The 14,309-nt window shown below is 36.2% G+C and overlaps 1 protein-coding gene across 1 annotated transcript; it reads left to right on the forward strand.

The window, feature by feature from the left end:
• The first annotated feature begins 545 nt into the window (after window positions 1-545).
• On the forward strand, window positions 546-14,133 carry LOC120522742 (serine/threonine-protein kinase haspin-like). Its single transcript, XM_039743474.1, has 7 exons — window positions 546-552; window positions 1,517-1,708; window positions 3,072-3,157; window positions 4,251-4,313; window positions 4,753-4,844; window positions 12,695-12,774; window positions 14,080-14,133. Exons 2-7 carry the CDS (start codon window positions 1,532-1,534, stop codon window positions 14,131-14,133), a joined length of 552 nt encoding a protein of 183 aa, XP_039599408.1. The 5' UTR covers window positions 546-552; window positions 1,517-1,531.
• The last annotated feature ends 176 nt before the right edge of the window (window positions 14,134-14,309 follow it).

Consider the following 14,309-nt stretch of genomic DNA (forward strand, 5'->3'; position numbering starts at 1 on the left):
ATTTTTTGCATTGTAATTCATATCAGATAGCTCAGCCGTAGTTAATATGTTAATGCCATACAAAGATGTGTCTCATGTTGGCTATCATGATATGAAAATAAATGCAATCATGAATTTACATTTAATTAGGGACAGTAAGTTTGAAAAACATATGGGTAAAGTGAATGTAAAAACTGCTATTTATGCTAGCTTTCCGCTCAAGATTTTTTTTTTTCCTCCGCAGAATCTGTTTTAGATCTGTTTGCATGTCAGAACTGGTACTTCTTGTAATTTTATGTGAACGGTGCCTCCACATAATGTTTGTAACCTGTTTGTGAATATCTGCTTAAAGCATTTTTGCTACATGTGAAATCATTTCACTAATCAGTTTAATGAATCCTGATATTGGTATGGCATTATTTTTTAAAAACATGATCTTTTATTTTTCAGCTGTTTTTACTCCAAAGAAATTGAACCTTTCCTGTCCAGATACAACTACAAATTTTTGAGGACCAACCTTGATCTAACAGCAGAATCTTTGAATCATTTCTCAGGAAACGCGTTTCTTTATTGGTAAGTGCACAGAATACCTCAACTGTAAATGAAACTATACATTTAAGATTTGTGTTTGGCTTTAGGTCACTCTATGCAATATATAATTTAGGGATTTTTAAAAATCACACACCAAGTCTACTCAGACTCTTCCCAGTGTTTCAAAATTGTTTAGTGATTTAACCTAAGTATGTACTTACTGTATGTGCTATTATGTTCATCCACACTTTTCCATATTGCCTTTTTTTGGCTATAATGTAAGTTTGAATGTGCCTTTACAAGCATCTTTCAATGTGCATGGCTTCACAATAAATGAGCCAAGTATAAGATTTAAAAATATATTAGAGATTTGCGATAAATTATTTAAAGCTTGAATTCTGTTCTCTCGGCACATACCTTTAATGAAAACTTGCATGATTAAATATGTTTTAAGTATATTTAATGTTATATAGATTAATTCAGAACTTTTGTTAATGTCTAAACTCTACTTTCTACTTTAACATTTTTAAGATTAACTATTGAAATAAATTATTGGAGCATACTTTGTTTAAGCTAGCAATGCAGAGCAGTCAGTCTGTGTGAAATTTGCAGGTTCTCCCCCATTTTAGGGTGGCACTGTTGGGTAGTGGCTAAAGCTGCTGCTTAATTACTCTAAAAGAGTAGATTCAAATCTTGTCTCTATAGCTATAGTATGCATATTCCTCCAATATGCATGTATTCTGATTAATTTATTTTTCTCTCTTGTAGTAAAGTGCATTTTAGTGTGATTTGGTAACTCTGAATTTTCCTGATGTGCACCAGGCATTTTAGTGGTGATTTCCTGCCTTATTTCTTATATGGGGTAGGTTCATACTGCTCGCAACTATGAAGTAGACAATGTGGGTACAGAAAAATAACAATTAATATGGAAATGATGTTCTGTATAGTATGTAATAGATCTAAATTTACATACATATCTTCTTAATCATTTTGTTTTAATGCACAGAATTCTCCAAACAGTATGTGTGACATTTCCGATGCGGAAAAAGTCTATCATGAATGCAAGCAAGAAGGCCCTTTATCATTTGAAGACTGCTTATCATCAAATAAATTGAAGCAGTGTAAAAAGATTGGTGAAGGAGCTTTTGGAGAAGTGTTTTGCACAACCAATAACAATGATGAACTTGTTGCTTTAAAGGTATCTTGTAAAGCAGTTCAGTTGTCACCTAGTGGCATTTGTAGTAATGAGCTCCATTATAACTTCTTATAACTTACTGTGCACGCCCCAATAACTAGTATTTAGTTGAAGCACCTTCTGATTTTATTATAGCATTCAGTCTATCAGTTTGGCACATCTGGACTTGTGATTTTTGTCTAGTCCTCTTTACTGAAAATGTCCAGATCTGATCTTCGAGTCCCTACAGATTTTCAAATGGATTAAGGCCTGGGTTTTGGCTGGGCCATTCCAGAACATTGATCCTCTTTTGATGAAGCCATCACCTTGTTGATTTTGATGTTTGCTTTGGGTCCATTGTCATGCTGAAAGACAAAGTTCCTGTTCATCTTCAGCTTCCTAGCAGATGCTTGAAGGTTTTGTTCCAAATTAGACTGATACTTGGAGCTATTCATGATTCCATCCGCCTTGACTAAAGCCTCAGTTCCTACTAAAGTAAAGCAACCCCAACGCATGATGCTGCCTCCACCATGCTTCACTGTGGGTATGATGCTCTTTTAATGATGTGCTGTGTTATTTTTGTGGCAAACAGGAGACTGGGTATACCTTTTTGGAAAGTTTAGTCAGGCTTGGATGTTTTTCTTTGTGAGAAAAGGCTTTTGTCTTGTTGTCCTACCCACAACCCACACATAAAAAAATACGAGTGATTATTGTCACATCTAGGGAACAACCAGGAAATCCTGCAGCTCCTTTAATGTTTCTGTATGCATCCTGGTGGCTTCCTTGACCAGTTTTCTCCTTGTCTTCCCTTCAGTCTTGGAGGGAGGACGTGATCTTGGTAGAGTCACTGTTGGGCCATATTTTTCCACTTGTTGACGACTGTCTTCACCATGCTCCATGGGATGTTTAATGGTTTGGATACTTTTTTGTACCCCTGTCCTGATTGATTCCTTTCAGCGATGATACATGTTTAAAAAGCTCTTTGGATCTCTGCATAATCGTACAGGAACTGGCAAAATTCATCTGAGCTCAGTCAGAGCCACATTAATTGATGTCAGCTGTATACTGACTACTATTTCAGTTGAGATTTATTGTGATTGGTTGATTCTGAATGCAGCCAAATCCTTGATTATTAAAGGGTGCTCACTCTAATACAACCAGGCTTTTGTATGATTTTTTTCCTTTTTTCACTGAATAGTTTTTGATTTGTTTTCATCTGCTTTGTATAGATTGCAATTTTGCAATAAAGGTGGAATTTCTGACAGGATTTTATGTTTGTTTCATTTATTTTTGTATTACCCAAAGTCTGGGATTTTGTAGACTTTTTATATCCTGTGTATGTTTGTATATGTGTGTGTTTAACAGTATATCTCTGATTTCAATTAAGATCATACCTATTGAGGGAAAGGATATTGTGAATGGAGAGAACCAGAAGATGTTTGGTGAAATCCTACATGAGATCATTATTTCCAAGTAGGTTTTGTTTTATATATTTTTTTTCTTTCTTTAATAGTAGTGGATTTAATGATGTAACTCCTAGAGGTGCATATTGTACACATCTTTGAAAACCTTATGTATCTCTATTTTTTTTCCATATATTGGAAATGTCATGTGCTCAACTGTAATGCAAATAGAATCACTTTTATTAAAGTACTTCAATGAAAAGTTTCCTGTGATACTGAAAGACAGTTAAATAAAGGTAAATGTAATGCACAGAAATGTTGCGATAACTTGTGTTGTTCAAATTTTGCTGTACTTGCAACAAGGTATCCAATGGGAGCCATAAAGATGCTCCAAATTGTTGTATCTTCATCATCTTGATTTCTTGACAACAGACAGATTGAATCTGATTGGAACTCAAATTGTTCTCCTTGGCTGCCATATCGCTATCTACCGATAAATTCAAGATTATTTTTATGAGTACTAAAAGACAGTAAAATTGCATGACTGACCAGTATGAAAGCCATATCAAGTTGTGTGTTTCAACATGCCTCTTTCTGTAGTGTTGACTAAGATTAACGGTGTCCCTCTAAGACACTCTGTTACTATGCAGAATTTGTTTCATCAAGCTCCATGACAATGTTTCTGACCATCGATCTGTAACTGACTGAATGTTTTTTGGATGGTTGCCCTTTCTTTATGCACACATGACTCTGTTTTGCATGAAAAAATCATTAGAGTTGTGGATTATGTGCTTCCGCTGCGCCATCATGCTACGTTCAAAGCAGCTTAATTCTTCTGCTCATTCTTCCTTTGAATCATGCACAGGTGTGTATACCTGTGTTAAATAACATTTTCTGCTACTAATATTTATTTTGCCTTCATTCCAAGAGTATTTAGATATATCTATTTTACTTTTTAATATTTAGGATTACTGAAGTTAATTTGTACACTTAATACACTGCTAATAATATTAATCACTCATTGAATTATTTGTACCAAGATAAAGGTCTTAAAAAAAATCTGCATTGTAGCACAGTGCTTTTGGAAAGCTGTTATGGACAACCTGTTCAAAACAACTTGGCTTTTGTTTAGGCATTTATTTATTTTATTCTGTATTTCACAGGGAACTAAGCAGCTTGAAAGAAAGAAAACACAATCGATCAGATGGTTTTATAACTTTACACAGGTATGTGTTACTTCATCACTTTTATGTTTCATTTTATGAGCTATGAGATATGTAATACTTGTTGGAAGTTGACATCTGCTATTATAACATCATGTTTGCTGTTGTCACATAAATATCTTTTGCTTGTTTGTTCAACATGGTACCTAAAGTTTTACTTGAACTTTAAAGTTAGCAATTCTGTTATATATTTATAGCTTAGCTATATTAGTATTTTGTCAGCATTGTAGACATAGACTTAGTTAAAATAAAAAAAAAAATGGTCAAGCTCTTCCAGACCCTTTGAACATATGTAACACCTTTTTGTTAAAAAAAAAAAAGTTGTATAGTTTTTCTCTAATTGTAGGAATGTTGCTAGTGTAGAATTTTTAATATTTAATTTAAGTTCATTGTCAAGTACAGTATAGCATTGTCTTATTTATTTGTTTATTTTATTCCTTAGTCTGCATTGTGTTAAGGGATCCTATCCTGAACCCCTGCTTAAGGCTTGGGATGCATTTGATAAAGAGAGACAATCTGAAAATGATCGACCAGGTACAATATACATATGTTTACGATGATTCCAGTATTTTTAACAAATTATCATTTTAAGTTTTGTATATGCCAAGGCTGATTAATTAGTAAGATAAGTACACAAGTATTGCTAATGGTGTCTATTGACCAAAAATGAATGTGTTAAATTCTAGTGTATGGCATCTTTATAAAATTTACTAACAACTGCCTTCACAGTTTTAATTCATGAAGAACTTTATTGCCTCCCAATATTTAATGCACAAACTAAAACTGGGGAAAATAACTATTGAAAAAACTAACCTCTCAGTGCAGAATTTAGATTAAGTACTGATGTCTTGAATTAGTAAAAGGCATTAAGCTTTGTACACAATATATTTAAAGAAAGAAAAGAAAAACCTGACAAAACAAGGTCCAGTCTATTAAAAAGGTAATCTGTTGTAAGGTAAATATTACACCTAATAAACGTGTTAATATTTTGTGAATTAATATTTTTGTAAATGATTATAACACTTTTATTTATATAAAATGGTGTTCTGAACTATAAAAATCTGATTATTAAAAAGTGTGATAGTTGGATATATACTGTAGTATCTGTGTGTTTAATTTGCATTTTCAGTGTCTACTTCAACTATGCACACCAACTGTACTGGTCAGAGTTGGGTATTAATAATATTCTGCTCTCCGTGCTACTAAATTTAGTCAATAAAGCTCCCTATCTTTGTGCTGACGTGTGCTTTGCAAACGCTAGAGTCTGTTGAGAGTGTTGGTTTGTTCTGTGGTGTGAGATTTACATTAAAAAAATACATTTTGCTCTTAAAAACTTGGGTTTTGGTTGCCTCTAAGGAACCGTGTGGGAATTTTTAAAGCTTTTTTCCCTTTAGAAGGGTTTTTTTTTTTTTCGCCCGCACAAGAGCAAAAGTAGCTGGGTGTTTGGAAGTGCGCTTGGAAAAGTTATTTGTACTTGTTCTTTTTCTTGTTATCTGTATTTGAATTAGCATCGAGGCGGCAGGGTAGAAAGCAGCAGTAACTGATATCGGCATTTGTAAATAAATAACCGCGTCGTCGTAACAACGATTCCTTAGTTTAAAGGAAAAGAAAAAAGGCCGCGGCTGACTTCAAAGCAGTAAAAGGTGGAAACTCAGTAGTGCGCAGGTAAGCGGCCTGCGTTAAGACACCGATCAGGCACAAGGAGCAGTAGGAGCAAATAAGGTAGTAAAGTTTTATTTATTTGTTTATTTTAGATTAAACAGTCCTTAGCCGTCCAGAGGCAGAACAGTTAAGTGGGCGACAGCGTATTGGTTCATTAATACGGGGAATACAAACAGTGAGTGAAGAGCTTATAAGTAAGAAGAGCAAAGCTAGAAGAGACAGAGAAAAGTAAAGTTAACCTCATAGGCAAACAGCAGGCAGCTGAGAGGGAGAACAGTACAGGAGCTTAAGGGGAAAAGGTGTAAAATATCTGTAGCAGATCTTAGTGTTACCATTTAAGTTAAGGAGCAGCTGAAAGAAGAAGAAATTTAATTTTAAGAAAGAAAAAAAAAATATATAGTTAAGGCAGCTTAGTAATCCCAAATCAAATTTTAATAATGAGGCCAGTGCAATGCAAGTCCTGTTGGATGTTGGACTTTTAGATGATGGTTTGGAAGAGCCAGTTGTCTATGAGGGCTACATCTGCAAGAGATGCCAGCTGATCCAGCACCTCGAGCTCAGGGTCGCTGAACTGGAGGAGGAGTTGGCTGACCTGCGCTGTAATAGAGAATTGGCGGACTTGGCCCAGGTGTCCTTTAGAGATAGTGTGCACCCCTAAGGTGGCGGGAGGAGATTTTCCAGACCAGACAGGTAGGAATAGGTGGGTCACGGCAAGGCGTAAGGTAAAGGGTGCACACTGTCCAGCATCAACCCCAGAATTAGAAGTGTCTAACGTTATCATGTCCTGGCGGAGCTGGACGGTGACTCTGATAATTCTGAGGTGGTAGGCTGAGGAGCCCCAACGGGCCACCTCAAAACCAGTTCCCAAAAAGAGAGAGGTAGTGATAGTTGGGGACTCAATCATTAGGGGGATTGAAGCGCAGGTGTGCTCCAGAGAGAGAGAGTCTCATGACGTGTGTTGCCTTCCGGGAGCACAGGTGGGAGACCTCCCTGGAAGGGTGGATAGGCTCTTGGCCAGAGCGGGTGGATCCAGTTGTCATTGTCCACGTTGGAACAAATGACATACATAAGGGTAGTCTGTCAGTTCTGCGATCCAAATTCAAAGAGTTAGGTACCAAGCTGAGGAGCAGAACTGACAAGGTAGTCTTCTCCGGTTCTGCCTGTGCCACGCCAGTCCAGGTAAGATTGAGGAGATTAGAAGGCTTAACGCGTGGCTCAAATCTTGGTGCAGGGTAGAAGGGTATAGGTTTATGGGGCATTGGGACTCCTTTTGGAACAGATGGGACCTGTTCCGCCGTGACGGGTTACATCTGAACCGGAGGGGCACCAATGTATTGGGGAGGCGTATGTGTAGGCTAGTCGAGGATTGTTTAAACTAGGGAATGGGGGGGCAGGGAGTTTAGGACAGGCCAGATTTAGATCTATACATGGAAGAACAAACAATGGTGTAGAAATAAAAATGCATAGTAATGTAAATTTTAAGCAAACACGTAAAGATAGAAGGATTAACACATTAAAAATAGCTTGCCTTAATGCTAGAAGTATCAAAAATAAGGTAAGTGAGTTGGAGTTGTATGTAGCAGAGCACAATTATGATATTATAGCAATAACGGAAACCTGGCTAAATAACAAAGATGGGGATGAGTGTAACATAGAGGGATACACATTTTTAGGAAGGATAGACAGAACAGAAAAGGAGGTGGGGTTGCTGTTTATGCCAAACAGGAATTAAATGTAAGTCATCTTCAGTTGGATGATGAGCCCCATCTTAGTGAGGACATGTGGCTGCCTGGAAAATATTAGGGGAAAAAGGTCTCATTTTAGGAGTGTGTTATAGACCACCCAATTCAGACAGTAATTTCAACACACATCTTTTAGTAATATCAAAAGGCAAGTTTACAGGGGATATTATAGTCATGGGGACTTTAATTATCCAAATATTAACTGGGATAACCTTACAGATGGAGGAGCACAAGAGCAGGAGTTTTAGAAGTAATCAGCGACTGTTTTTAACACAGCATGTTAAAGCACCAACAAGGGGTGAAGCCTATCTGGATTTAGTATTCTGTAATAATCAGGATAGAATTGAGGGTGTAGAGGTGATTGAACCACTAGGGTCAAGTGACCATAATGTAATACAATTCTCAGTATTTTGTAAGAGTACAGATGCAAAGACTAAAATTGTTAAGTTGAACTTTAGTAGGGCTAATTTTGAGCAGATGCACAAAGTCTAAGTAGGATAGACTGGGATAAGCTTTTAAATGTGGAGACAGTCGAGGAGCAGTGGAACAGGTTTAAAATGTTTTACATGTAATGCAGGACAGATACATACCTAAATTTGGAAGTAATAGGAAACTAAAAAATCTCCACGATGGATTAATAAAGATTTAAAAAGAAGTTGCAAAGGAAAAACTGCTGTATAAGGCATATAAGACTAATGACTGCAAAGAGAACCGTAGCAGTATGAGAAAATGAGGGCAACCATTAAGAAGGATATCAGAGAGGCTAAAAGACAGTTGGAGAGGAATATAGCAGATAAGGCGAAAGAAGACCCCAAGAGATTCTTTCAGTATTTTAGTAGTAAAAGAACAGTTAAGGAGGAGGTCAAGTTCATCAGGAATAGTAAAGGGAATTAAAAGATACAGACAATGAAATAGCAGATGCCCTAAACTTACATTTTTCTGAGGTGTTTACAAGTGAGCAAGTGGATAACCTGCCAGAGGTAAACACAACTACTAAGGAGGTACTGAGGGATTTGGAAATTGTAGAGGGAGAAGTGCTGCTCAGATTAAATAAGATGAAATCAAACAAATCACCAGGCCCAGATAATATTTATCCTCGTGTTCTTAAGGAGGCTAGTGAGTACATATATAAACCCTTGACACATATTTTTAGGAAGTCACTGTGCACTGAGAGATTCCAAAGGACTGGAAAATGGCAAATATCATCCCATTATATAAAAAGGGTGACAGGGCAGATCCAAGCAACTATAGGCCAGTAAGCTTAACAAGCATCACAGGAAAATTAATGGAAGGAATTATTAAGGATAAGATTGAGCAACACATGACAAGGACAGGAGTTATTCTGAACAGTCAGCATGGGTTCAGAAGGGGGAGGTCGTGTTTTACTAACATGTTGGAATTCTATGAGGAGGCAACAAAAGGATACGATCAAAGTGGAGCTTATGATATTATTTATCTGGACTTTCAGAAAGCATTTGATAAGGTGCCACATGAGAGGTTGGGCATCAAGTTAAAAGAAGTGGGAATTCAGGGTGATGTTTTTAGATGGGTGCAGAATTGGCTCAGACACAGGAAGCAGAGGGTGATGGTGCGAGGAACCTCATCAGAACTGGCGATGTTAAGAGTGGTGTTCCACAGGGGTCAGTGCTAGGGCGCTGCTATTTTTAATATATATAAATGATTTAGATAGGAATATAAGTAACAAGCTGGTTAAGTTTGCAGATGATACCAAGATAGGTGGATTAGCAGATAATTTGGAATCCGTTATATCATTACAGAAGGACTTGGATAGCATACAGGCTTGGGCAGATTTGTGGCAGATGAAATTTAATGTCAGTAAATGTAAAGTATTACACATAGGAAGTAAAAATATTAGGTTTGAATACACAAACGATAAAAATCGAGAGTACACCTTATGAGAAGGATTTAGGAGTCATAGTGGACTCCAAGCTATCAACTTCCAAACAGTGTTCAGAAGCCATTAAGAAGGCTAACAGAATGTTAGGTTATATAGCACGATCTGTGGAGTACAAGTCCAAGGAGGTTATGCTCAACCTTTATAATGCACTGGTGAGGCCTCATCTTGAGTACTGTGTGCAGTTTTGGTCTCCAGGCTACAAAAAGGACATAGCAGCACTAGAAAAGGTCCAGAGAAGAGCGACTAGGCTGATTCCAGGTCTACAGGGGTTGAATTATGAGGAAAGATTAAAAGAGCTGAGCCTTTACAGTTTAAGCAAAAGAAGATTAAGAGGTGACATGATTGAAGTGTTTAAAATTATGAAGGGAATTAGTACAGTGGATCGAGACTTGTATTTTAAAATGAGCTCATCAAGAACACGGGACACAGTTGGAAACTTGTTAAGGGTAAATTTCGCACAAACATTAGGAAGCTTTTCTTTACACAAAGAACGATAGACACTTGGAATAAGCTACCAAGTAGTGTGGTAGACAGTAAGACGTTAGGGACTTTCAAAACTCAACTTGATGTTTTCTTGGAGGAAGCAAGTGGATAGGACTGGCGAGCTTTGTTGGGCTGAATGGCCTGTTCTCGTCTAGATTGTTCTAATTCTAATTCTAATTCTATCTCTTCTACTAAACAAAGAATGAAGCTTGCTGAATTAATCGGCAACACACTACACCATGGGCCAAAAAACTGTGCCACTTAATTATTTTCAATTATAACTCTGTTATTTCTTAATCGATTTTTACACTTTTACACACTATATATGCAAGCTTGGTCATTCCCAGTTTCCCGGGAATTACAGCAGTTTCATTCCCGGGAATGCCAGAATGAAAAATGTCCGGGAATGGATTCCCTACTTGTTACCTCTTCAATACATAGCCGAGGAAACTCTCTGGTGAACATTCCTAGGAATTTCCTGGGATTTATTTGTTAAATACCACAGAGATCATGCAATTTTATGGGTTGATAGTGTTTATACATAAAATTCCTGGTAAGGAAGTGGTAATCCTGAAAGTTAATTTTGGTTATGTCTAAAGGAAAATATATTAGAGCAGCAACAAGTGAGTATTTTTTTTCTGTGGTTTATTTATTTACAATAGAATCCGAAAGAAGTTGCACAGATTTAAGATTCCCCTGGTTAAGCATTGCATACCTTCAATTCCAAAATATCACTGTTGGCTGAAAATTGCATTCAGAAGCAAACACATTATCGTCTACTCAGGTTTAACCATAACTGGACCAATCTATCAAAACAAGTGATTTCCACAAACAAAAACCAGTCATTGCCTGAACCTTTTGTAATGGCTGTTTTGTCATGTAATTTTCTAAACTGCTTAATCCAGACCAGGGAAATAGGGGGTGCTGGAGCCTATCCCAGCTAGTATGGCGCACAAGGCAGGACAGGGCCTCATTCAGCATAATCAACTTGCTTAACCTGCATGTCTGTGGACAGTGGGAGGAAAAACCCCACAGACACAGGGAGAACAGGCAAACTCCACCAAGGAAGGACCTAGGACACAAACCCTGTGAGGCAGCAGTGCTATCATTGTGCCACCTTGCCGCCCATGGCTGGGTTGATTATTATGAATAACATACAAGCAATAATTATAAACTTGCTTTCAATCCTTTGAACATGATTTGTAAAATACCCTAACTTAATGACTTTGTTTTCTCTAATATAAAAAAAATCTTGGGATGAAATGAGACTAATCCTGCAACGAGATTTGACTGTTTGAAGAGACTTCAAAGATGGAGACTTTTACCATCAGATTCTTTCAAGTCACGCCATACTTACAACTAGTTTCAAACAAGACTACGGTCATCATGTGCATTCCGGCACTTAACCTGGACAGACATTAATCCATTTAAGGGCTTCCTAATAAACACACACACACACACTTTTGAACATCCAGTTTAGAATCACCCATTCATCTAAATATGGCAGCGATAAATGATGAAGTCAAACGAATTTACGCGAAAATTGTCGATTGGTTACACGACAAATTGATTTAATGCATATCAGCAATAGACTATGCTGAAGCAGTTGGTGGTGATCGTGTGGAAGATGAAAGCATCAATTTACAATATATAGAATATTTACAAGCGCTAACACTGTCCGTCTTACCACCAGTCAATTACTGTTGCATCGTAATGTTATTGCTTAATTTATGTATCCTATGCAATGGAACAAGATTAGTTGTATTAAAAATTGGTCAAACAATTCTAACATGTAAAATTTTAACAGGTGACAAGAAAGGTAATGTAGTACATGTTCCGAGGATAACATTAGACACCAAAGGAGATCTTGATATGCCATTTTTATTAAAATGTTTACAGTTTCCTGTGAGAATAGCTTTTGGTATGACAATTAACAAATCACAAGGACACACATTTGAAAAAGTCAGTTTATTTATTAGAGAGAAAGAAACAATATTCACTCATGGGCAGTTATACATTGCATTGTCACAATGTAAGTCCAAACACAGAATCAAAATTCAATGTGATCTTGAAGAAAAGTTAATTCCAAGTATTGTTTTACTTGATGTTTTAAAGTAAATGAAAATAATGCATATGTAACAATTCCCATGAAAATAACAATCTCTTTAAATTGTATATCCGGTTAGCCAAACCTGGGGTTGGCACGAGCAGGTGGCAAAGCCCCCTAGTAAATTAATATAAGATTATAATGAGTACATCTCATTTCTTGCCTAAAGACCAATTCAAGATCCCCAGTTAGAAAAAGCATGTGTGTAAATTATTTGTAAAATTTAACTCAAGTTTTACTTGATATACAGATGATTGGAAAAGCTGATTGATTTCCCCTAGCAAGAGATAATCCTAGAGATTTTAGAGTAGTTACTTGTTCTTAGATAAACACATTGCCAGTGCACCAGCATGCTCTTAGGCATTAAAATGTTTTACACTAATGACTTCTGTATAAAGTTCTTAATCATATTGAACCATGTGTTTTTCAGTAAGTAGCAACAAAGATTAAAAGATGTTTGATTTATTTTCAGATTTCTTTGGAAATGACCAGTTGTTTCTGGTACTAGAATTTGAATTTGGAGGGAGTGATCTTGAAAACATGCAAAAAAAAGTAAGTTGATATTTTGGAGTATTAGGCTTGCTTTTAATTTGAAGAGGGGCTCTTTCTGATTAACCTATATAAGCTGCAAAGTGAAGAAAGCTACCTTATTGTTTTCATGGTAAGATTTTACAGCAGCTTAATGTTTTAAATGATTTTAATGATATTAGCGAATATTCAAAAAAGTATAGCAGTAGTGAAGCATTATCCATACATGTTAGTAATAGAAACTGTAAGCTGAGGACCTCTTCTTGAAAATAATTTAGGTGCTGTTTTGATTCGGTAGTAATTTCATAATCACTGTGAAGGACTTCTGTCTTAAAGGTTTGCTCAGTGTGTCCTTGATAAGATTCTCACAAAGCTGCAGATACAGTATATGCAGTGTGGAGTTTTGTTGTTTTAAAATAGCATTTTATACAAATGAAAGCTTGATATTGCTTAACTAATGGTGTCACTTAAATTTTTGTCAATCAATGAAAACCGTGAACATTTCAATGTAGTATCTCCAACAGATTTTCACTGGTAAATTTTTTAGACTTGGTTTTATGACCCACTTTCAGAGTCTTTTAAATGAGATGATATTAGGCTGCCTTTAGTGTTAGATATGCCCTTTTGATTAGTCTTCATAGTATAAATTATCCACCCATCTTCCAAACCCACTTATTATCACTAGTTCAGCCAGCCTGCATTGTTTTTGAACTGTGGGAGACTGAGCACCAGGAAGAACATGTTAGCTATACACGAGCACCTTGGATGTGAACCCTGGTCCTCCTTGTTCTGAGTCAACAGCATTACCACTAGCTCACTGTGCCATCCTGTATAGATTATAAATACCTGTAATCCCTGTTAGTCAAAATTACAGTCCATGATGAAAATGCACTTGACTTGATCAGATATATAAAGGCTTCTTTAAGGGTTGTATGGTACCTACAGCCCTTGATGTGAAGTAACATTATTTCTGTCTTGAATACCATTATTCTTGTTTCGTGAAGTTTGAAGGTACAATTTTTTTAATTGCTTCAAAACTTTAGGATGTTACTAAGACTTTTACACAATCAGCATTAAATACAGTAATTGCATCTAATCATCATTGAAATTTAGGTATGTTAAATGTGCCATGATGATTCTTTGCCTTAATTAAATACCATCATCTGATATCCCACTGAATTTTCAGTGTTTACAATTTATATGGATTTTAGATTAAACCTACAGGGATATATATCAATGGTCTAAATGGTCTTATTTTAGTTATTTTACTGAAATATTTTAAAGTGTCTCTAAATATAAAAAGTATTCCTCATGTTTTCATTTTTTTAGCTGCCTTCACTGATTACAGCAAAGAGTATTTTGCATCAGTTACTGCAGCCTTAGCTGTTGAACAGGCTTTTGTTTTGAACACAGGTAGGAAAAATATTAAATTGACATAATATCTATTTTCAGAAATGATTTACTTTCTTTAATTATATGTAAAAGTCAAGCTTCCATTTTGAAAGTAGGAACTATATTAACAAGTTTACTTTTGAAAAATCAATTGGTAATTTCCCCAG

Source organism: Polypterus senegalus, unplaced genomic scaffold (genome assembly GCF_016835505.1).
Source record: "Polypterus senegalus isolate Bchr_013 unplaced genomic scaffold, ASM1683550v1 scaffold_1202, whole genome shotgun sequence".
Classification (NCBI taxonomy): domain Eukaryota; kingdom Metazoa; phylum Chordata; class Cladistia; order Polypteriformes; family Polypteridae; genus Polypterus; species Polypterus senegalus.

Excerpts from the sequence above, each read along its gene's own strand:
- LOC120522742 (XM_039743474.1), top strand. The coding sequence starts at position 1,532 with ATGTGTGACATTTCCGATGCGGAAAAAGTCTATCATGAATGCAAGCAA. Across the intron at positions 4,314-4,752 it reads GGTTTTATAACTTTACACAG|TCTGCATTGTGTTAAGGGAT; the intron begins GTATGTGTTACT and ends TTTATTCCTTAG. Across the intron at positions 12,775-14,079 it reads TTGAAAACATGCAAAAAAAA|CTGCCTTCACTGATTACAGC; the intron begins GTAAGTTGATAT and ends TCATTTTTTTAG.